This window comes from Meleagris gallopavo, chromosome 6 (genome assembly GCF_905368555.1).
Source record: "Meleagris gallopavo chromosome 6, MGAL_WU_HG_1.1, whole genome shotgun sequence".
NCBI classification, from domain to species: domain Eukaryota; kingdom Metazoa; phylum Chordata; class Aves; order Galliformes; family Phasianidae; genus Meleagris; species Meleagris gallopavo.
This window is the reverse complement of record NC_139409.1, coordinates 39,910,584-39,936,085: the sequence shown is the minus strand read 5'-3', so window position 1 is coordinate 39,936,085 and position 25,502 is coordinate 39,910,584. Positions and strand designations below refer to the sequence as shown.

At 40.8% G+C, this 25,502-nt stretch overlaps 1 protein-coding gene across 1 annotated transcript in view; it reads right to left on the bottom strand.

Annotated features, from left to right (window-relative positions):
• The window catches only part of CNOT10 (CCR4-NOT transcription complex subunit 10), a 30,492-nt gene extending 5,257 nt beyond the window's left edge, over positions 1-25,235 (bottom strand). The window contains exons 1-13 of the mRNA XM_085226406.1: positions 24,532-25,235; positions 21,245-21,336; positions 18,904-19,065; positions 18,505-18,655; positions 17,625-17,770; positions 16,620-16,706; positions 15,841-15,924; positions 14,714-14,831; positions 13,529-13,678; positions 12,631-12,833; positions 8,408-8,529; positions 7,782-7,958; positions 5,732-5,812 (exon numbers count right to left, since the gene is read on the bottom strand). Of these exons, the coding sequence (XP_085082532.1) occupies positions 5,732-5,812; positions 7,782-7,958; positions 8,408-8,529; positions 12,631-12,833; positions 13,529-13,678; positions 14,714-14,831; positions 15,841-15,924; positions 16,620-16,706; positions 17,625-17,770; positions 18,505-18,655; positions 18,904-19,065; positions 21,245-21,336; positions 24,532-24,553 (1,595 nt within the window). The 5' untranslated portion in view covers positions 24,554-25,235. The remainder of the gene's footprint in view (positions 1-5,731; positions 5,813-7,781; positions 7,959-8,407; positions 8,530-12,630; positions 12,834-13,528; positions 13,679-14,713; positions 14,832-15,840; positions 15,925-16,619; positions 16,707-17,624; positions 17,771-18,504; positions 18,656-18,903; positions 19,066-21,244; positions 21,337-24,531) is intronic.
• Between the last annotated feature and the right edge of the window lie 267 nt (positions 25,236-25,502).

The window sequence follows — 25,502 nt, the reverse complement described above, 5'->3', positions numbered from 1 at the left end:
ATTTTGTTAGGCTAAGTACATTTTATTCTAAAAGTAGTACCCAAAGGGAATAAACCATCCACTAGCACAAAATACAAAGACCTCAGCTTATCAGTGACTGTCCAGAAACTACTCAGCTCCACTCTGATTTCACAAAAATGAAAGACAGTTTTTAAATGGTGAAGCAATAAATCCTAAGCCTTCAATATCAGCAAAGTGGGAAGTCAAGGAGCTGGTCTTTATCTGCAGCCTCAATCATGTTTTCTCAACCAGGAGATGCACGCATTGTGTTCCACCATGTCATGCAAGAATCACTGTATGCCAGCAATACTGTGCCCATTCACAGAATCATAGAATCTGTGGAAAGTTGGAAAGAGCACTAAGATCACCTTATCCAACCAGCAACCCATGCCCACTGACCTCGTCCCTCAGTGCCACACGGTTCTTCAACACCTCCAGGGACGGTGACTGCACCACCTCCCTGGGCAGCCTGTGCCACTGCCTCACTATTCTTTCTCAGAAGAAATTCTTCCTCATGTCCAACCTGATCCTCCTCTCGTACAACTTGAGGTCATCCCATCTCTTCCTATCCGTAGCAGAGAGAAGAGGCTGGTCCCCACCTCACCACAGCCTCCTTTCGGGCAGCTGTAGAGAGCGGTCAGGTCTCCCCTGTGCCTCCTCCAGGCTGAACAATCCCAGCTCCCTCAGCCACTCATCGAAACACTTGTGCTCCAGATCCCTCACAGCTTCACTGCACTTCTCAGAACGCTGTTCTCCATAACAGAGGGACCTCACCACAGCACTGTTTGTCTCAGAAACTTTCCCACCCTCGTTTTATTTGTTAAACCTTGGATCTTTATTTGCACTTCTCTGCCCTCCCGCCTCCTTCACCAAAGGAGAGCAGTTTTCTGTAGCACACAATACTATAAATCACCTGGAACTGCAGATATATTGTCGTGGTCAATTAAATTGTAACATATTTCAGTCCTGTATTTTACAACGTCTGTACACAGAGAGACAATAAAATTCTGCACTGCCAGTTCTGAGTTACACAGAGCTATAATCCTCTGCCAGGAGTCTGATTTCAGATGTGGCATTCTGTGGCTGCCACAGGCTTCCCTGTTTCCAAAGAGCACAAAACCTGACAGTCTGTGCAAAAAAATTACTCCCATTCTCTACCTTCATGCAACAGTCCCACACTGGGATGCCTCCATCCTGCCAAGCTTCCCGTTCTACTGGTTGGTCCTGCTCCTGGGGCTCTGCCACAGCACTGCTTGGTGGGGTCAGCCTGTCCTGGGGCACAGACCTTTCTCTGCTGGGCCCTGTTCTGCTCCCAGCCCTCCTGCCCCGCTCCCAGCCAGCCCTGCTGCCTGGAGGTGGCTGCAACCCGCCGCCCTTCTGGCAACTGTCAAGCCCACTTTGAGTCCCGCAGTAAGTCGTGTAATTCGTGGCAGGGCCTGGGGTGCCTTTATTCCCCGTTCCCAGGAGGCATGCTCCTTAATTATGCACAGGCAGGGGAAGAAACTTCTCCAGCGTTTCTCCCTACCCCCCACTTCCTCTTAGCGTGCCCAAATGTCACATCAAATCTGAACACATACAAAAGCTTTCAAGAAAGAGAGGAAAGCTTCCCCAACTCAAGTCCCAAACCTAAAATATTTCTGAAAGGTTGTGACTGTGGGGAGGGGGGAAAATCCCCAAATAATGGCCTGCCTCTAAGCAGTCTCTTTCTTCTCTGCCCCAAGTAAGCACAACTTTTAAACAAGCAGAGATGCTGTCCCACCAACCAAACGCCTTGCACTGCTGCTCCTGCCCTTTCAGTCAATACAGGTCTTCTACTCACCACAACTTTTAAACTATTTTTGTTTTTGAAAGTCTATACTTGAACAAAAGGCACGCTCCAGCCATACAGCAATAAGCCCATTGAGTTGGAAACCTATCCCTCCGCTCTAAGGACTCATCCCCATCTAATCCCTTTAAGACCTCTTCAGCAAAAGCCATCCAAAGAGGAGGAAAACATTCAACGTTTTCCTCCTCACAACGCTGTCCTCGCGCACTCGGACTCATTGTTGAAGCAGCCAAAGCGAACAGAACACTCAGGAGATCTGACAGCTAATCAGAGCAGAAGAATTGCACCACAAGGGAAAAGACAAACTAGTTTTTCACCCCAGTCAGGATTCTGACAAAACTCTGCAGGTCGTCTTTAAGCTTTGGAGACTTCCAGCATTACTGAGCCCCTGCATTCCCTAAATAAAACCGTCTCTGCACTAGGAAAAAGAAAAATGTTTTTTTAAACCGCCAGATTATGTCAAACAACCTCTTGTGTAGGTCTAGGCAACAAGATTTGTCAGCCCACACTGGCTGCAAGTTTATAGAACCTGAACGATACATTTGGCTGAACTCATTTTGCAGGGCAGAGGCAAGGCAGAGATCACCCAGTCCTTCGCAACTTAGCAGGAAGGCATAAAAATGGCATCTCTAAACCACTTAGGGAACATCACTAATCTGAAATAATTTAAAGTAGCTAATTAAGCCCAGTGGTGGATATATACCATCTGGTTATTTTTGTTTCAGTGCTGACAACACAAACTAAAACATGAAGTACAGAACACAGATGATGCTTACTCGGTGGGGAAAATCAGCACCACCACAGAGGCCATGGCAGAGATCCACGCAGAGAGGAAGAAGGGGGTGCAGCAGCTATAGAGGATCATTGTAAGCTTCCAGTATTGTGCCGGGGCCAACCAGACCACAGCAATCTTTAAGGGGACAAAGTGAGGCAGTGTGCGGCACGTGGGGACAAGGGACGAGGTATGCTGGTGAGTGATAGTGGATTTTACATTACTATCTGTGAAATTAGTGGTGGTGCTACTGATGCTCCTGGAATGTTGTGTACAGTACTGGGGCACAAAGGCTTCAAGGAAATATAAAATAAAGCAAAACATCATGACAGACTGGAGCTGGCTCATGAAGAGTCAAAACGAAGAAAAAAAATGATGAAATGGGATCATATGCTTCAGGGGAAGGGCCCACTGTTAAAATCTATTCAGGATAAAGAAGCAGATCAAGCTATTCCCTTATTTCTATTATCTTTGAAGGGGTAAGTTGTCATGTTTGTGTTCACACAAAGCTGTCCAATGTGAGGAAACAGGTTACACCAAGGTCTGTTATTACCCACCTCACTTTTACAAGAAAATACACAGGAGTCTCCAAATGTAGCACCGTGGTCTACCACAACTCCATAAGCCCCAACAGCATGGGGTAGTTCTGGTGCACTGACACATATCTGAGGCTGGAAGCAAAGCTTCTCAGAGAATGAGCCGAATTGATAATAAACTCTGAAGGAAATTCTGGAGTTTCTGCTTCCAAAGCATGTAGTCTTAGCACATTTGGTGTCCTCAAACTTCTTGTTAACCTTAAAGCCTTACCATGGAATTACTGCTATTATGAGAAAAGTCTGTTCAACCAATTTGTACACAACTACCAAACAATAGATGTGACACTGAAGTCTTGTACAGAGGACATTTTTAAAGAACTAGTTCTAAGCAAAATCAGTCTTTCAAACTCTCATTAGGATGTACAAAATCATGTTAAAAAACGGAAATATTTAAGTTCCCCATGTCAATATTAAAAACAATGGAGATTTTTCAATCCAGTGACTGTCAGCAGAGGGGAGAAACTGAAGTATACAGACCCTAATTCCTCAGGACAATCCTTGCCAACATTCAGTAGTTTAACTTTTCCCAAATGGATAAGGATTTCAGCTTCCTCACTCAGCTTCCCAGTGAGCAACTCATTACACACAAACACAATATTAGTATGTGCACTGTTTTTGATCCAATGCCTTCTGTTTCAAATAATATTCTCACACCACTTCAGAATAAATAATGAAGGTCTCAGTTTCTTCACAGGTTACTGCTAAATTGTTTTGAAAACCCCAAGTAGATTTGCTACACACAATGCAGTAAAGAAAAGGTTGAGCTGGCCATTACAAAACATGGGTTATCTGTGGTTAGGCTGGAACAGTGTTTACCCAAGCATTTAAGTGGGAAATTAGTGTATGCTTTGTCCATAATGAAAACTTAAAAAAAAAAAAAAAAAACACAACAAAACTGTTTTAACAGGTGGTACAAGCATTGTAAGAGATTTTTAACAAGTTAGCAGCCTCTTGTAATAATTAGCACTGTTAGCTACAATAATCTTGTTGGGGAAAACAGGTTCCAGATAACACCATACTCATTCGGATAACACTTGGAGAGCACTTAGACTGCTAAACAAATAGCTTAAGGATCTCTGGGAACACAGAAGCATTGCAGTCAAATTTTATTTATGTTCTTCTGTGGTATAGAAGTCAAATGGCAGGACAAGGGTGATCTTACTACTGTATGCAAACTGTGGATTCGTTGCAGGTGGAAAAGCTAACCACCAAAAGGTATTTTTCTGTTTTGCCATCACCTGGTACAGATGATATTACACATAACATGGAACAACAGCTTAAATGTGAAAATCATGTGATATAATGGATGCTTGCATTACTACAATGCTAAGAAATTTCAGGCTCAGAGGCGCAATCAATGCAAAGCCAAGCACATCAGCTTAGATTTATGATGTCTAATTAGCACTGTATTAAGTTGGCACCCTCACATTTGTCTTTAAATTTCAACATACTTAGTGCAAACTTCCTTGTTCTCTTAAATATGCCTTTCGAAAAGCAAAGTCAAAACTGATACAGAGAGAAAGAACATAGGAGATTTATCAAACAACATATTTCTACCAGGTTTTCATTATTGATCATGGAACAACTATTTAGAACCAAAGCACCTAAAGTGTAAAAACAACCTGAAAGCTGCCATCACTTATTATTCATTAAATAATGGTACTGAAGTATTCCTAGAGTCTTTATTACTTTAATAGCTAAGTAATATAAGAAAAAGTGATCATGGGAAATTAATTAAAAAAAAAAAAAAAGCAAAACTTTTAGGACATGATGGAAAGAAAGAAATAAAGGAATAAACTAAAGGACAGCGTAGATTATTAAAGACTGTGTCTCTAGTCCAGATGAGAGCTGAGTAGAACACCACCATAAACATACATCTCCCCACACACTCAGGCCATCATATATAAGCCCTACTTTAGACAAGACTGTGGAAATCCTACCTTATCTGAAGTAGCACAGGAAAAAAAATAGTCACCAACTGGATTATCTTAGTAGATCTTAGTTAAACCTATCTTCAATGAAATGCATATTTTTGTTTAATATCATGGTCATTTTAACTATGACAAGAAGTCAGATTTTGAATCAGTTTCTTTGTGAGCACTGCTCTATTTGAAACCCAGCAAGAATGTAATAGTGCCACCTAAGTTCCAAACCAGCCTTAGCAAGGCTGTAACTTCCTTCTCTTCCACCAATCGTGTAAGCCACTGTCAGGTTTTTAGCCTTGTCATTTACAGGTCTTGATTTTTTTGTTTTGCCAAATAAATAATGCCAGGCCTGTAACAGCAGGATCATACACAGACTAATCTAACATCTAAACTGAAATTCTGGAGGGTTTATAGATGTTCTTACTCAAATCCTTGAGGAGAGGAAGTTCATAGGAACAAAGTCATCCTTACACATACAGTTATAATGCAACACTGCAAGTGCTATAGCATTAAAACAAACAAAAAAAAGCTAGTACCGACTCCAGAATCACAGCACAGCTTAAGAGGGGGGTTACTGATTCGTGAATTTGTCACTATTTTGTTTTTTACTTGCCTTAAATTCTCTAATTCCTGTTTCTTCAGAGGTGAAGAAGGTGGAGCTGCAATGAATTTATCCCCTTCGTGACTTTTATTGCTAGAATAAAAAAATATTAATTATAAGGAACGACTATAAATAATATAAAAATTCACAGTAGAATAAGCATCAATATTTACTCAGCCCATTTAAAAAGTCTGCAAAAAGCTCTATAGCCCAGAAATCAGGGATATGAAGCAAAAAAATGAGGCAAATGCTCTTACCCTAACCATTCTGTTTGAGAAAGAAGAATGGGGGCATTTGCTGGGAAGGATCTGACTGACAAACCAAACAAACCATGCCACTTTTCACAGCCTGGGGCTATTTTTGAAGTTCCATGTGGTATAAGAAGTTCAAACTCCAGAAATGCAGGAATCTGTAGCCTTTTTTCCTTCAGCCACTAAGAAAAGCAGCAAAACAGCTACCCCCAGTCATTACACATATATTTTATAAATGGTAAAACCTACAAACTGCTACAGCCTTTTTAGATTTATAGCTGTCCTTTATTTTTATTACTTTAAAATCACTACCCTGCATCCCACTGAAAAAAAAAGAAAACAAAAAAGAAAACAAAAAAAAAACCCTCAACTCTATTTTAAACTTCAACTCTCCAGTAAGTGGAAAGAAAACCTTCCAAAGGAAGAGACAGGGAGAGAAGTTAACAGCTGCACCTTGGCAGAGAGACATTGTAGTTTACAAAGAGATAAAAAAAAAATCTGAACTGAAACTAAGTTCCATCCATGTACCAAGCACAAAACCTTCCCACTTATACTCAGCACCATTGTAGTGCAGATACCTCATGCCTTTGCCAGATAGAATATTCAGAAATACCCCTAACCACTGAAAGTAGTCATAGTTTTCCAGTGAATAACAAAGGAAATACCCAAGAGTCAGCCTATTCAATTAGTGGGATTTGCTTCAAAATCACCCTGTTCAATTAGTGTGATTTTCTTCAAATGCCCTCTATCTTTTACTGCTCTCTCACAGAGGGTCCCTTGTCAGAGGGAACAAATCCTGTTAGAGCCTTTCAGAATGCAACATGCAAATTCAAGAACAGCCCGCCTCATTCCTGGGTACTCTGAAGAGATGAACGACCATGGAAATATCAGAGACTTTTTACACTGAAGAAGCATCTGGTTTTAAAGCAGAAGGTATTAAAGGACTTCCCTGTACAGGGCATGATTTCCTTTCCTCACCCCTACAGAAGACAAAGTGAAGCAACACAAGCAAGTTGGTCACAGCTGAGTAAGGGCCACCATTTTGTCTACATCGCTGCTTTTTACTGGGCCCCATAAGCTTAACTTAAAAGTCTCACTTAAATCAGAAGAGCTTCATCCCAGAAAGCTGCATACAGCTCACCAAGAGAAGCTGGGCAGCTCACAATGTCCACCCTTGACATACAAAAACACCAACCAATGAAAAAAAAAAAACAAAACAACCGAGTAAACAAACTACATACCAGCCTGGGCCTACAGAATCAGCCCAGACTTATAGATCATTTGACCACTTGACAGGAAAGACTGTCCTTGGGAGGACAGGCTTACAGGGCTGATGAATGCGAAATCTTATCACAAGCAAATCTTTATAACTAAGCTGCTAGACATCTATATATTGAATTGTATATGGCACATGTGTGCACGTACACAAAATCACTGTAATGTGAAACTTCACTTACAATTAGAGAAATATCAATAGGCACTGCAGGGGTGTGTGGGAAAACAAAACATTCGCAGCACAGAAAAAAAAAAAGATGATCAGTGAAAAAAAAGAATGCCTCTGTGTCATTCATTAAAGTGGTTTCATGACAGGAATCAACTCTGGATTTTGTTCTTTAATTAGCATAGCAGCAGTTAAAACAACAGGCAACTCAACTGCTTCTTTGGATACCCCAACTGCTAAGAGAGTTTACACACGTAATTTCTTCTGCTGGCCAAAATAGGACAGGTAGCAGGCACAGATTGCCAGCCTAGAGCTACTTTGGACAAAAAGAAAGGTTTACAGGCAATCAAAATTATAATATTCTGATTACCTGCATGCTTCACTGCTTTCACTGTTTTCTGTATTTCCCCCCAGCTGATTATTAGGTTTAGATCCATTTTCCTGCTTTGGCTCCTGCTGGTCTTCTGGAAGTAACAGCAAGGCATTTCTTAGACAAATGGCTGCAAACTCCATGCTGGCTACAGGTATTGCTGAGGACTGCCCGTCACTGGAAGAGATACAGAGTTAGCTGGTGAGTACCAATCCTATTAACTTGAAAAGCAGAGATCCAGAAAGACCTGGATGCAGGTCAGAGTAACTAGATTCTACCTGCAGTTTTACAGAGTGGATTACCAAAAATATGTATTTTAATGTGAGAGAAGGAAGATTGATTTAGCTATCTGGAAACACAAGTTTCAGATAGATAAGTAAATTTCAAGCTTTAATAGCAATCTTAGATACACAGCACACAATTAAGCCCTCTGCTGGCCACTACACAGGAGACACCCGAATGATGAGGTAGTACTTAGGCATTTTAAAACACATCTCTCTCATTACATGAGTATTCCAAAACGAACATGGTAATTCCATGACAGCTTAAAAGACTCTCGTTAAGCAAACATGCATCCTTAACAAAGTTATGATAACAAAATAAAGGTCCATGGAAAACATACTTACTTATAAACGACATTCTGTATTGACTGGGATGCTAGGACTATCTTACGGTGGTAGCCTTGACCTACTATAGATTGCACAATCCCCTTTTTGCTGGGAAGACCTTTAGTCTCTTGTTCTGATGTCTGGGGAAAAAAAAGAAAGGAGGACTAAAATATCAAGGCAGTCGAACCGTTGAGAGCCTTGCAAGGTAAGTGAGAACTGAAGTCTTCAAACCCAGCTACAATGTAATGTTAATGGTTTGTACGGATACAGTTTTAAGTTTAAGTGCCATGAAGAATCAGATACCTCCTATTGTCTCTGTGTTGCACAGGGATTTTACTGCACAGTGCTCTCACAGATCCCTTCCGACAGCTTGTCTGATAGCCCACTGACCTAGTTTCTCCTTTGTTTGGAAAGCAGAGGAACAATCAAGTCATATTACAAGAACTGCTAGATTATCAAGAAAATAAATTATATGCTCTGCCAAACAGTATCACAATTGTCATTAGAGCATTATCTTCTCTCTCTGCTTACACAGAATTCAAGATGTTATCTGAAAAACTGATCTCAAGGTGTTCTAAGCGGAACACAAAGCTGAACTACAATGAATGCAAAGTTACACTAAATTTTCTTGTTAAATGTACTGTTGTGTATGCAGGTTTTCTGGGGAATCAAACTTAATGCATACTAATTATCGGTCCCAAGACTTCTATCTGCACCACATTCACTAGCAACAGCAACACAAACAGCCCACCACCATAAGCCATCTGTACTTACCAACAAAGCTGTTAAGTACAGCCTGTGAAGAATTGCAATGGGAAGAAAAAAATTATGCCATCTTCCACTTGTACCTTATAAACTAAAATACTAAAGCAAATGCGAATCCTAGCTTTGTTTTTTTTTTTTTTTTGCCACAAAAATCTATGCTCAGCAAGCCTCCCATACAGTTTTCCATTAGAGATGATCAGTGGTATATTCTTTGTTATCAATAGGAAAGACACAGAAAATTAGAAAATTACTGTGAAAAAAGCTGTTCTTCCTGCAGTCACCCTGCTTTATAAAACTAAGCACCCAGAACTACAGAATAACATCATATATATATATATATATATATATATATATATGAGGGCTGCTCCAAAAGTAATGCCTCCTGCTTTATTATGTTGGCCCACATCAGATGCAGATGTTGGTCGTATGGCAGTAGACCAACATTTCATTCCATGTTGTTGCTGTGTGACAGAGGGCAGCAGAGGGGCAGTTTGACAGAATGGCATCTGACATGGAAGTGCATCTGAAGCAAAAGGGTAGAATTGAATTCCTCCATGTGGAAAAAATGGTGCCCATTCACATTCATCCACTGCTAAATGTCTATGGAGACCAAATAATGGATGTGAGCACAGTGAGGTGGTGGGTGGTGCAATTCAGCAGTGGTGACAGCAGTTCACCTCCACTGGTGCAGATTTTTTTTTTTTTTTTTTTAAACCAGCATGACATGCAGGCTCTTGTTCATCATGAAAATGCAGTGCCTATGTTAAAGAATAATATTTTGTAGCTGAGAATTTATTTTTATCACATCATAATATTGTACTCTTCATACCTGTTGTAGCTTCCATGGAAATAAATAGGAGGCATTATTTTCAGAGCAATCTACATACAACTGCAATCAGTGCATTTCTGACCTAAAATTCTTGAAAATTCAATTTTTGAGCCTGTGAAGTGGAGACATAAGAAAACGTCATCTATAAAGCTGTTGTGAATTGTTTTTTTTTTTTTTCAAGCATTGGAAAATGAGATACCAAAATAATGAGCAATGCTGAAAAATCCAAGCAAATCTTATGGATTTTTTTATTTAGAAGGATTTGGATAGGATACAATAAATAAAGCCACAGAGGAAAAACAGAATTCAGGGTGAAAAGGAGTGAATATTGCTGTTCAATGCATCAGAGCCATCCTTTGTTCTAAAGGAAACGGGCATACCGTGCAAATAAACGCATGAGATCATGTAATTACAGATTATGTCACCACACGCACATGGGAATCAATGATGTTATCTCAATTTCACAGGCTTACTATTTTGGGGCAGTTTCCTGTTCAGAAGAAGTGAGCACTGTACCCCACCCCTTTGAATTTTAACTGCATGGAGCTGTGTCAGGGGAAGGTCAGGTTGGGAGTTAGGGACAGGTCTGTGCCAGAGGGCGGTGGGCATGGAACAGCCTGCACAGGGCACTGGGCACGGCTCTGAGCGCCGGAGCTCAGGGAGCGTTTGGGCAGCGCTCTCAGACATTGGGTTTGGGTTTTGGGCGGTGCTGTGTGGAGCCAGGACATGAATTCCACAATCCTTGCAATTCCCTTCCAACTCTGGATGCCCTATGATTCTATGGTACATGTTTATCTTAAATAGACAGAAGCCAACACGTCCAATGGGCATGCAACACATCTGCTGCTGGCAGATTTCCACAAGCTTCACTAGCATAGGAATGACAAGTCTCAGCAATTAGGGATTCAGGTCCCCAGTGGCCGTGGACACATATGCAGGTGGAAGAACACGGACCTCAGCCTCCACCACTTCTAGACTGATCACACTCATCTCATCCCTTTCAACCTCCAGCAGAAACACAGTAAGGAAATAATGGAAATTTAGAGTTTTGCCAGCATGAAAGGGAAGATTCCATGTAAAGATATCAGTGGAAGTCAGAGAATTTATCCAAATCCAGAGTAGCCCTATAGAATGACATCATATCTGAATTTGGGAAGTGGATTTATAGTTGACAGAATTAAAAAGCATTTAAAGAGCTTACATTATTTATACATCTAGAAGGCTATCAATAATTAAAAATATCCCAGGAACACAGCTGTTGAATCAGATGCTAAGTGGTTCTCTTCAAGAGTTTTTGCAAATTCCAATGAAGTTCCAGGACACAGTGCTATACTCTGTTTTTAAATAAGACATTTGTCAGTCTGATCCAATAACCATGCTCATGAAAACATCAAAGCTAACCTTATTCGCTTGCTAGAACAGCAGCAGCATACTTAGTCACGGCTTACACTCTAGAAAACAGCCCTATGCTAGAGACAGAGGATGTCCACAGGATAGTTTTATGTTTTCTCCTACTACTTCAGTTAAAATTTAAGCTAGAACATCATCACCTCAGAAGCTGTAACAACTCCTAGAGACTAAATACAAAAATCCGAGGTATTACAGTCAGAAATAAAAACTGAAGAAGAAAAACAACCTTTCTTTGTCAAAGCAGCAGTAACAAAAGCTATTGCAGTTGTTTTTGCCCATCAGACCTCAAAACAAACATCAAACCTGCAAGCAGCCAGGCTTGCTTTCTTTGGATACTGCTCAAACTGGCCACTGACTCCAATTTCATCTTGCTATCTCTGCAATCAGGAACAGAAATCCTTGCAAGTACAAATTTAGCACCAAGGAAAAAACTTTGTACAAGTTTAATTCTTCTGTGCACACAAAGACAAAATTTAGTTGTGAGGTTTATACTTACATATTTATATAAATCAATGCATATGGATTTTGCTACCTATATGAAATGAGTGTAGGAAGCTCAGACATTAGAAGACGTCCACCAGTAATAAGTCAAACTATTAGTGCTAGTATCTACATACTAAGTAGATAGTATTCTCTACAGAAAGGGTGAAATCACTTCCCATTAGAAAGGGGTGCCTCACTGATAACAGCATAAGTTTATCACCAAATAATATCTTTGTTTTTATTTCTAAAACTACTTAAGACAGAGTAAGAGAAACCAACAGATGACCTGGAGAAATCCAAAGGGCTTCAAACCAATTCAGGATTACTCTTTCAGGGTATGAGTTGGAATGTCTTAGGGGTGAGAAAAATAGTACTTATCCAGGTTCTCCAGCAAAAGTCTTGTAGCATTACTGAAGAGCTACATTATGCACCTACACACATCTGTTTTATCTCATGCAACCTTTATAACAGTCCACTCAATGGAGTTTATGATCTCAGAAAAATCGATTTAACTCTGGGTCTCAAGGCACTGTTTCTACAGAATATACAGACATTCGTTTTCTTCCATTTGTTGCAGCTTCAGGTTAAACACACAAACACACGCATATACAAGAAGAATTCATCTGGACCTAGACGTGCTGCAAGCTCAGGCCTTTAAAATACCTTGACTTGGGCTATATACTATTTGTTACTTTCTGTGGTCACACGAATTTCATAATGCCAATCAACAGAAGGAATGTGCAGATCTACTCACCCCTTTATTGGCAGCAATGCAACATTCTGCTATTCTCAGCCAAAGACGAGGGTTCGAGTGATAAACCTGGACGGCCTCAATCAGGCATTCAAAGGCAGCTAAGGGCCTCCCAATATGCAGGAGCTGAATTCCACAATTGTACAGCAACTCATACCGTTTGTTAGTCAGCAGCGTACACATGGGTCTCCCTGAAAATTTTTTACCTGCACAAAAGGATACATCATATTGGATGTGCAGGGAGAGGTGAAAGCGTAATAGGGTAAGGCAGCAAGAGCAGAAGTAGGAAGGGGGCTGTGGGAAACCTCCATAAACTAAATAGCAACCAAACCAAAAAAACAAAAACCGACTTCCATTACAGAAATCAGCTAAACTCCCTCTGTAAGCAAATTCATTCCTCACTAAAGCTGATACTCGAGATAAATTCATTGTATCTTCAATAAAGATTGAAGTAAATTAAATGTTAACCACTTATGTACTTTGTCACCTGAGTTAAGTGTCATGCAATAGCACTGAATTCCAGATTTATGAGAACGTGCATCTTTTTCAGTCTTAGAAATTCCAGAAATCTACTTTGCTATTAAGTAGAAAACATTTTCTGCCTTCACACTACTATACAGTATATACAAAAGCAGGGAGAAACAGCAAAAATAACAATGTGTGATAAGAACTAGTTTTTAAAGAAAACAAAAAACAAACAAATTATTATTTCACATGAAATCATTTGGGAGAGAAAAAAAACTTGAGTGCTTCTACTCAGAACAAGAAAACTTTTTATAATGTATATAAAATAGAAACACATTTCAAAACAAATGGAACAGGAATTTCATTGGTAAATACTGAAAGTCTACAGGATATATTTTCTTTTCCACCACCTATTTTCATCTCTTACAAATCTTACCTGGATCTGAGCTACCTGTTCCTAGCTGTGCACATGCGTTATCGTTTTCTTGTAAGGCTTTTTTAAAGTAAAAAATTCCTAAATTGTGCTTTCCCATTGCAAAGTGGATGCAGCCAAGATTGTTCCAGAACATGCACCGTAAGCATTCACCTGACAGAACAGAAAAGACTACTTTAATAAACTGAAAAAAGTCACTGAGCTGACAAAACATTCCCACCACTCTCGTGGGTCAGCAAGATGTTCAAGGATTATGAAGTTACGTCACTGTCTCCAGTATTTGAACAGCCTGCCTTTCTGTTTATCATTCTGTTTCTCCTGGACACTTTGCCTAAAGTGATCCATGGGTAAAGACCAAAGACTTTCAGATCTTATGCACCATGTTCCAAGACACCCAGGTAGAAAGCCAATTTGACATATTGCAACTTGAAGCAAGTTTATCTGTAATTTTTCATAGTATTTAGAGTATATAAACATTTCTCTTTTTCCAACAGATGGCTCTTGTAAAAAGGAAATTCTTTAATGACATTATCTACCTAAGTTTTATAAAATAAACAAACTTGTTAACCTCACCATTCAAGCAGGAAACACACTCTCCTTCAGAAATATGTCATGTTCAGATTAACACTGGAAGAAGCTTCTTCCACACAACAGCAAAAAAAAAAAAAAACAAACAAATGTTTGACTTATTTGCTGATAACTGAAGCTTTACAGCGTTACCACTGTTTAAAAAATCATCATCAATAAAGTCACACCACTAAAAAAATAAGAAAATAATTAAAAAAAAAATCAAGCGACCAAAAACCAGAACATTTTTGAACAAATTAGCCTGATGTTATTTTAATCATAACCTGGGAAGACTACTAAGTGAACATTCTACTGTTGCTTGTGTAAAAAAAAATGTAATTTGAAAATAAAACTTTTTATAAACGGTACAGAAGGACTTTCACAGATCCATTTTCTTAGTCATTATGTTGTCTAAATGACCATTCAGTGAAAGCCACAGCATTGTTAATTGAAGGAGTGCACCAATAAAGTGGAACACATACTCAGAATATAAATCCATGATGCTTAGGGCCTGCTGCTTTAAGTAATCATTTATGTCTTTAAAGTTAGTATCAATTAGCATTCCTAGTTGTACCACATATGTAAGTACTTGCAGGATGAAGGCTTTCTATTTTATTTTACCTGTTTTCATGAAGCCTGGATGTTCAGCAATGTTTGCACTGTTCAAAAGTTTGACTGCTTTACGGTAATTGCCCCTCAAATATTCAAAATTGCTCTTAAGAAAGAGAGAAGGAGCTGACTGTGAAGAAGAAAACAACAGTTAATTATTATTTTTTTTTTTCCTCAATGATTTCTAATACTAGATCAGCTTGTCCCTGCTGCCATTTTAAGAATACATGAGCTTAGCCCCTAATGATTTCATGAAGTAACATTTCTTCTTTGAATACTCAACCTCTCCTGAAATGCAGAACTAGTTGTTTTGTTTTGTTTCTGCTTCAAAACTAAATATTATGCTAAAGAACTCTGTCACAGCAGCAGCAAAGTACAGGGGATCTCCCTTTTGCTTTAAGAGGCTCTTTCTCCAACCTGCCTTCTAATACACTCCCCTCCATGCTTCCCTCCCTGTGGAGCTCAACAACTTCCTCCTGAGCTGTGATTTTCCTGGCCTGCCACAAGACACATCATAACCCAGAAAGACTTCTATCAAACCAGCACCTGTTGAGACTGGCAACAAAATGCAAGTGCTCTCCTCCTAATCCCTGATCCTCAGTTAATGCAGAACATACATGGCATGGTGGACACAATGCTGAGTTGAGAACTCCTATACAAAAGAAGAAACTGCTTTCTAGCAAGAGATAAGCCTCCAAAACAACTTCAACAATTACAAAAGAAAAAAGACAACACACAAAACCCCCAAATATTGAAAACCTCCAAATTAATCTTTCTAAAGTGGTTTTACTCAGCAGTAACATCAGAAAATTTTATTTCCCAGAGCATTTATGGTTAACTAAAACTTGCTTGGCACTGCTCAAGTTATAAATCATACTTGACCAGTTTATTGTACACAGCATTTCATTGTTTTTTTTTTTTTATGTTGTTAACAACAATGTGCAACTTCCTGAGCAATTTAAAGTCCTATATTAAATACACTTAGAGAAAAGAGATTACAAACCCAACTGATTGTATACAGCACTATTTCAGACATCCATCCTCAGGAAGACCTTTCCTTGTAAAGTAAGTTACCAAATCCAGTTTTAAGATAGGGAACAGACCTAGATTACAAAAACAATAGCTTTAAGAATACTTACATTTCCAGCTGTATTCATAACAGACTTGATCTCCCTTTTGCATGCTTTTAGTGACTTCATCTGGATATAGGCTCTCACCTTATACTGTTTAAAATTAAATTTGTTATATTAGAAACAGTAACTTGTGCAGATTTGCAAGATGGACCATAACTAGAGATTTATGATAAAATTTCCTACATCATAAAATAGGTAGTAAAAAGCTCTTCAAAAAGTCTTTCTAAGGAAGAATTTCTATTCAGAGTATCAATAACAAATTTATAGAGTTCATATTTACAAGAGGCAAACGTGCATTTTGTTCAATGGCTGACATTCAACAGCTCTACATTCAAATGCCAAAACATCAGCACATGAAACAATAAATTAATTAAAATAATTTAATGTGTAAATTCCAGGCATTCACCTGTTCAAGTGACAACACAATAAGTGAAAGGTGATAGTGAAGCATTGTGTTTCTTCACCCATTTTCCCAAAGAGCACTACTGGGAAATAAAACCTCAGTGATTCAGTCAAACAGATGTAAGATTATCAGAGCTAAATGCAATTTAACAAAATTATTTTAAGATGTAGGGACTGAAGTTGGAATTTTTTTTAAGTCAGTTTCTCCTGTACATGAATCTTAAAAGAAGGAAAAGGTCAGTTAAATCCATTTTTCTGATCTACAAAATGAAATTTAAGGTGACAATATCACAATTCATGCTGAGTTAGACTTGAGGCAGGTAGCACTCAGTTTTAAGAAGGACTAATGGATATTCTTATATAAATCACATACGTACACCCACCTGATGTATCTTAGATTTAGCAACTTCTATTAAAGCTCCACTTTCAGCTTTTTGATTGGAGGAATCTTTATTTGTATTATTACCTGACTGTCAAAAACAAAAACAAAAACAACAACAACCAAGAAACAATAAAAAAGTGTTAATAGCTTAAGAAGGAAACTGTAAACTGAATTTAAAAGATGATTGGTAAAAATAATCTTTTTTTAAGGAAGAAAATCAGTATTCAATAATGTTTAAAATAAAACACAAAAACACCCACATATTCCACAAAAAATTGTAACTTGAGGTTTGCAATCAAAACCAAAGAATGAGCACATCAGCCTACAAAGCGCAGAGCTCTATATGCAGGGTAATCTTACACTAATCTGCTCTAGCACTGAGGAATTTTAAGAATGCTCTTATTCAGAAAGATAATTTGCATGTTCCTGATTATTTTTTCCTTATTTTCTTCAGTAGAACTATTATATGCTCAAAGTTTTATTTTAAGTGTGACATTACATCAACTGGAAGCGTCCACTTTTTACTTCCAAGCCACTACTCATTCCATTGTAGTTTCCAAAAGTTATATATTGAAGATTGCATTTGAAAGTCTGCCAGACACTAAATTAAAGGAATGTTTCATTTCTCAAACAGTCTTGAATGATGACTGTGGCACTAACTGTACTTCCACTCTGACATTTCAAACATGGAGTACAACACAGTCATCATCCAAGACACATAAGGAAAACCAAGTATATCTGGCACTGAAGTGAAAATCACAACTGACTTTCTAATACAAGTTTCTGATTTGAGACACTTCTTAGCTCCCTAACAGAAGAAGGGTGGAATGGAGAGAACATACAGCTACTGTACACAATTAAGTTGGTTACTAAAATGTATCAGTTGTCTGAATTACAGACATTCTAACAGCTTTTTAATTCTGAAGTATTTTAAAAGACTACTTTTGGATTTAATAAAAACATATCTTTAGTAAAAGCAGCAGCATTCATATGATTTTAAGCTTACCTCATTTTTCCCATTCTTGCTGTTATTGTTGCCCTGTGAAATCATTTTTTCCAGAACAGCAAGGAGATGCAAGGCTTTCTCAGCCTGGTAAGTCAGCAGGTACAAGTCCACAAGCAAGAAGCACACAGCCTGGGCAAACTTCTCTTCTGTATCAAACAAAAGAAGTAGAAAAGATCTCACTGTTCTAATACCAATCCATCCAAACACGATCACAAGACAAAAATAATAGAAAAACAATTTAAGTGCGTATACACGACATTATGAGAAAAATCAGAATATTACATAAGAAAAAAGATAAAGATGCAGACACTTCCATCACACAGATAAGTATTTTAACACAAAGAGGTAATTCCTTCATACTGATGTCATTTGAAAGCAAAGACCAGAGACAGCTTAAAATGCACTTCACATTGATTGATTCTGAGAACTGGTCTAAGTACATCAGCACCAAAGATCCAGTGTGGGCCATATGCCTACACAGAATCTTACAGAACTTAAGGGTTCCGTACAAACACATCTCTGCATGGCTGAGCAAGCTCCACATAGGCATACTGAGAACTGAGAGAGAAACAGCATTACACTTATTGGATTTGTTGGGACCCCCACACACAAACTTCATCCCCGTCGCTTCATAAACACCTCTTGAAGTTGTCAAATATCTGCTTTGGTTTTGTTACACTCATCTGCTAAATGTCTCTGAAGCACCTTCCCACCCAAATTCAAACATTGTCCTTGTAAGTACAGATTACACATAATTCCTAAGCCTATCTTTTTTTATTATTATTATTATGTACATTTACAAATCGCTTTTCTGATAAGCAGAGGAAGATCATTTAGTCTGCCTCATTACTGCACAAACAAAACTCTTCTGCCTACACACCAAAAGGCTCTATAAACTGGTACAGCTTCTCTCCAACTGATATAGCTTCAGTATACTGACGGAGATGATACAAAATAACAGCTTGATTGTAGTAAAGCATACTGTTTTCAACATCATCTAAACCATCCATTTCTTCTACAGCAGAATGAACCTGAAAAAAACAAAGCAAAACAAAACAGAATCTTGTTTATCCTTAAGCTTTCCATACTTATGATTTTAAAGCATCAAATGTTTATTTTAGAAAAATAACCCAAAGGTACTAATTAGCCTAGAGATAGGGCAGTAACAGTCATAAGCTAATAAAGGGAAGAGGCAAGCCTTGTCTTTCTATTTCATTGGAAGATCCCATTACCATTAACAGTGCCTAAACATCAAAATTCCACGCAGTGATTGCATTACCTGGTTCTTCAGCTGGTTCAGGGTTTGTCTCAAATTGTCTGTTGTGGTCTGGTTACTTTTACAGAACTCCGCAACTGCAGTATTCAAAGTTATTTTGTAGTCATCTTTGTTTATGTCTTGAAGGTTATTTAAGTGTTGCAAACAGGCATCATAATTTCCAGCCTGGAAACAGCATGTATCAGAAAGGGATTAGTTTAAACTTTGTATCTTTTAATATGTCAATAATTTTTAATGGCAGTCTCCTCTCTCTGAGTCCAGAGAGCAAGGTAGGATTTCCCTGGCCAACAAGGATAAACAGCTCCACATAAAACTTCATTTGTTATGCAGACTGGTACGTATGAGAAGCAAGTCAGAAAGTTGAGGGCCTAACTGAAACTGAAAAAGAATTTGGTGGAGGAAGAACAAATGCAATAGTTAACTATTACAAACATGTTTCTACGAAAACTGTTGTTCTGATGGTTTCAATCATATCAAGCTTCAAGATTCTTTATTTCCTCACTTTTTTATAATCTGTCTCCATCAAATGTATATTGAGCAGCTGCTTGTCTAATTCCTGTTCCATCTTTATGTTCATCTCTCACTTCATCTTGAGAGACTGAGTTACAGTTTAGTCCCTGGGTGTCTGTTTAACACAGCCTGGCAGAAGAGGGGGGTTATGCTCCTTTCCCAACTTTCCCAAGACAGGCTTAATTTGTGCTGTTGAATGAATTATTCGAGAATACTACACTTGTCCAATAAAAAACATGGCCAAAATACAGTGCTCCTCTGAAAAGTGATTTAATGAAGAAATCTCTTTGACCTCAGAAACAAGAAAACTAATTTTAAGGACTTTGAAATACCTCTTCTCTTTCAGTTTGTCTTTCCTGTGTTTGTGCAGGAGGAATTTAGTAGCACTGAGTAACGAAAGAACTCTAGACTGTCTCAACTAAGTGAAGCCTAAAATCATTCTTTGCTTTCTATTGTTAAACTCATTGACATGAATAATCACCTTCACCTCTGCCAGATCAGAGCAGTTTCCATTTACACATGTAGAATCATTTCCACATGTCAACATTTCACCATTCTCTTGAGTACCACCATCGCTCCCCACTCTCTACTCCTTTTCTAAGGTGCTGTTCCACTGAGGTTCTCCTGAACTCCTGTTTGAGAAAAGCACTGCAGCAAAGAAACACTTGTGGTCCTTCAGCAGAAACCCAGTCCTCTGCTTTCCTAACAAAGTAGCCATTCTGTGGTTATTCTCAACAGAACCATCCCAGATCCTTCGCTCTGCTTTGAAAGCAGAGTTGTGCAGTTTGTGGAGAGATATTGCATGTTGTTGTCCTGCTACATTTCCACAACTCTATCAGATGATTACTGAGAATGTATAGAAGCACAGGGATTTATATAGCTCCTTTAAATCCTTTATCACAACATGATTAGCTTTTAGTGATCAATTCTTTAGAAAGATCGGGCTTTTCCAAAATTGACTCAGAGTACCATTCACTCATCATACTGCTTTTATAGCTACTGATTATGAGAATGAAGAGTAAGTGTGCTCTTAAACACTTTGTTCAAACAAACACCGTAACAGACAGAAAACAGTATCTGGGTTCCATCAGAAGAGGGGTGGCCAAAGGGGTGAGAGAGGTGATCGTCCCCCTCTGCTCTGCACTTGTGAGGCCCCATCTGGAGTACTGCGTCCAGGTCTGGGGTCCCCAGCACAGGAAAGATGTGAATCTTTTGGGGAGAGCCCAAAGAAGGGCTATGAAGATGATCAGAGGGCTGGAGCACCTGTGAAGACAGGCTGAAGGAACTGGGCTTGTTCAGCCTGGAAAAGACTGTAGGGCAGCTTTCCAACATTAAAAGGAAATTTATAAACATGAGAGAAATCAACTTTCTACACAGATAGATAGGACAAGGGGGAATGGATTTAAAGTAATGGAGGGAAGATTTAGATTAGATGTCTGGGGAAAGTTTTTCCACTATGAGAGTGGTGAGGTGCTGGAAGAGGCTGCCCAGAGAGGCTGTGAATGCCCTGTCCCTGGAGGTGCTGAAGGCCAGGCTGGATGAAGACCTGGACAACCTGATCTGGCACTTGATCTAGCAGCTGGCAACTCTGCACGTGGCAGGAATGTTGGAACTTGGTGATTCTTGAGGTCCCATCCAACCCAAGCCATTCTATGACACAATTCTATGATTCTATGAAAATGTACACGCCGGTTTTGTAACGCAAGCATTGATTTTAGTATCATAACTTGCTAATATATTCTCAGTCATGCTAAGAAAACCAGAAAAGAAAACGCTATAAGCTACTTTAGCAGTTATGTGGTAGATGAGAAATATGGGTTTGGCTGCATCTTACCAGAAAGGCTTGCAATGCACTGCTCGACAACTCCTTCTCCTGATCAGTGATCCCTGAAGTACCCGCTCCATCATGCTTCTCAGCACCTTGGTCTGACAAAGGATGAGAGAAAAGTTTGTAAACACAACAGAAGTAATTCAGCTCAAAAAAAAACCACTGTGCCAGTTCTCAGGATCCTCCTGCCAGCAGGAGTAGCTTCCCATGTAACTGTAACACTGTTGCTCTACTACATGACAACATCTTCAGCTACCCAACAACCCTACTGTGCTCTGTCAATAATCCACGTCCTGCAAGTTCACTGAAAATGAACACATTTTAGATTTCTCTTTAAAGCTGCAACCAGACAGCAGGAATAGACTTGATAAAATTATAGTGAAGACCACCTATCATAAGATGAGTAAGTACCCTACTGCACTGGATTAAATCTCATGCATCCTATATCCTGCTTCCTGAGCAGCAAGAAACAGACGCTTTTAGGGAACAACATGAAAAATACAGTAAAACTATAGTTGCAGTATTTTCTCTATGTTCCCTTCTAGATGAAGACCAGCACAGCATGTAGGGCTTTTTTTTTTTTTTTTTTTTTAATGGTTTGAACACTTATACAGTAATCTAACAAGATTTTGATCGTCTTCAATTTCTTTGATACAAAATTCAAAACCACTGGAGGGAAAATCAGAACAACCAGCATCGCATCAGCCCGGTTTGTATCTGGAAACATCAGCTCATACGCTCATGTAGTGTTTTTGAAACAAAGATTATACAAATGCAATGAGTTTCCACTGCTGCAGATAACTAATTCTCACAACAGGGGCTTTGCTTGAGCCCACATTTTGCCATGTTAATGGGGACAGTGGGCACTGCATATTCAATGTCTTTCTCTTCCTAGAATTAAAGGATGTAACGCAAACTCTGCTAACTTTGTTTTCACACCAAACAAATGAAAACACTCCTCTATGAGCTCCACCACAAAATCCACTCCCCATCAGCACCAACATACCTGAATCATCTGCTACTCACTCGCTACAAACACTTAAAATTTATTTATGAAGATGGACAACAATAATAACCAGGCCTAGGGACATTCCTGGGGTAACATCCATGGCAGGATCAGAACAGAGTCACTAACCAGTTCCTGGGTTGTACTTCTTGCAGGGAAACCCTTTCCACCAACCTATGCAATCATGTATTTCAGCAAGAATATATTTGTTGCTTGAGGCTTTCATCCTGCATCAAGATGCCCGTGAAGTTGAGATGTTAAATCTCAACCATCTTTCACCAGCCAGCTACAAAGCAACGGGCTGTGATTTGGACAAAACTCAGCAATTCCAGCACTTGGGAAGGATGAACCCTTAGGGTGCTACAAGACTACACACACCTGCTATGAAATCTGACTGCACATAACGCATTCACCAGTGGAACCTTTTCCATAACAAGAGAGAAAACAAGCGTCAGTAAAGTTCAGAAAGCTTTGACATGCCACAGTTTTCTCACAGAGAGAAAGGAAAGGAACAAGAAGCACCTCTCCTCATCTAAACACATAATAGATCTGACTTCTCCTTAATATTTGTGGTACAGAACCCACTGACTTTCAAGGACCTTTTTCACAGCAGTGAAGAAATAAACACATTTTCCCTCCAACTATCATGCTAACAGATAAGTTATCTGCTTTACTCGCTCACTGGGCCTTCAAGATTACACCAGCACAGGGAACAACAATGCAGAGATGTGAGAATTCAAACCTCGGGAAGTTTCTAATGTTCAGCCTGGCCAGGAGCTGCCACATACACAGGCTGAGCTTTGGGTAGGGCCAGCCAAAGCCACAGTACTGGGTACTGCCTCTGTCTGCAAGCAGATCATACAAGCAATTTGGTGCTTCGTGGAGGTCTGAATCTTGAAGTAACGTGTCTTCAGTTAAGCAAACAATAAATGAAAGAGACTGTTAGCTGTCTAGGAAATGTGCCACTTACACACCTGCATGGCGTATTTCCTAGGGAAGCATCAGGGCAGGTCTACAGACTTCACTACAGACTCTATACCACATGTTTAAAGACAAAAATGAAACCTGGGACTATTTTAAACAATGCAGGGCTGTTCTTTCCCTTACAAAGTCACTTTTATGGCTGCCAACTGAAGACTTGCATCTACTTTACAAATCACCAAAGACAGCGAGTTTGTAAATATGAACTGGAAGCTCTTAAGAACAAACCCAAAGTCCAGCTGAAGTAGCTGGCAGCACAGCTCCTTCCTGTGACAAAACCACTTCGGCTGCTCTTCAATCTTTTTGCCCAAATACGCTTGAAATCTGTTGAAGATCTTAAGGTCCCTCTAATGTACACCAATCCTAACACTCGTGCTTAAAGAACTTCAGCTGATCTTCATCATTGAGACATCTCATCAACCTAAAATCATCAACCAGGCTACCTAAAAGCTGCCTGGTGCCAGATACTGGAAGCACCCACTTAAACCGGGAGGAAGAAAGCACTCCTGCTCTCTCAACTGCGGGGCAAACAAGTCAACCCAGGAAAGCATGTAAAAGCCAGGTTGAGTTTTCATCTGGAGAAGGCAGATGAGTTAGCAATAAAAGCAGCGGGTCATAAAGTTATCTCCATGGCTGGCAACGTAGGGGCAGTCCAGGAGAAATGCCGTGTGCATCACGGAGGCTTTCTGTTCTGCTGTGTGTAAGCGGGCAGCCGTTCCCACTGGAGCAGCTGCAGCATGGTGGACAACAGGATGTGGGGCAGAGCGGTTGTAGGGGAAGGCAGGGAGAGCACAGACTGCCACCTGGGAAGGGAGACTGCTGGCCCGCCGGCCTGCTGCTGCAGCACCAGCTGGCACCTCTCCCACACTGGCAGGCCGGCTGATGCCCGGAGCGCCGCAGCTATCCTCCTCACACCTGTTAGCTGCACCTCCAGCGGCAGCAGCCTCCAGGCCCTCTCGTTCCCAGGCCCTGTACATCCCGCACAAGCCGTGCTGCTGAGCACCACAGCTCTGGGGAGCACTTTATTTCCCGAAGCAGGGGATAATCTCTTCTGGGACAGAGAAGAGCCTCCCACACAGCTCCGGCGGCCGCCGCTCGCCCCTTCCGGCCAGGCGGACGGGGACGGGACCGAGGCGGACAGCCCGCGGGATCAACCGGTCGCACGGCGGCCCGCCCGCCGGGCGCTACTTCCTCGGCGGAAGGACACGAGGCAGAAGCACGCCCCTCGCCTTCCGTGCCGGCACTCACCGCCCCAGCGCGAGAGCGTATCCCTCCGCCCGGGCCCGCGGCCGTTCTCCCCGCTTACCCGCAGCCTTGTCCGCCGCCATCTCTGCCGCCGTCGCCGTGCGATCCGAGCGCGCCAAGCGGGACGAGGCCCTTTCCTGCTCCGCCGAGCGCCGCCCGCTCCTCCGTCGAACGCCGCGCCGCCTGCGGGACTACTTTTCCGCCAGTCCCCTCCGCGCCGCTCCGTCCCTATTCGCTCGCCGCTTCCGGGTTGCCGGCGCCCGCCGACGTGCGGCCGTTGCCGGGGACCGCGTCTGACGTCATGACGCCGCCGCGCTCCCCCCGGGAGGGGCGCCGTGCGCATGCGCCCCGCCACCTCGGTGCGTCCCCGGGCCGCCATGTTGCTGGCCTCAGTCGGCGTCCGGGAGTGCCGGGCTGCGCTGCGATCTCACACCGGAAGGGGATTTTCCCTTCAGCAGCATGAGGAGCCTGGCTGCCGAGAGCAGTGGCGTCGGTTCCCTTCTGAGGATGTGAGCTCCCATCAGTGGGCTCCCCGTGCTGCACCAGCACACTGCAGTTCCTGTCAGATGTTGCCTTTAGAACTTTGCTGTCTGTTAACATAGGAATACTTTTTTGTGTTGTTTCTCCGGGTCTGGTTCTCCAGGACTTTCCCTCCTTCCTCATTCATGTTGAGTCACTTTTCTGCTCGTAACTATAAGTGCAGATATACCCAATTCTGATCACTAGATTCTACCTTATATGATTTTGACATTGTTGCCAGCTATCAACATTTGCGAAGACAGACCAGGCAATCTAAAGCAAACTGCACTTCTTACATGCCTGTTGAACATTCAGTAAAGATTTGAGGATGAAACTTATCCTTAGGAAAGTGGAAAACAGAACCAGTTTAGTAGAAGAAGGATTTCCTGCCAGAATCACAGAATCACTAACATTGGACAGACTGCTAAGATCACCTAGTGCAACCGCCAGCCCATCCCCACCATGCCCACTGACCACATCCCTCAGTGCCACAACTTGAGGCCATTCCCCCTC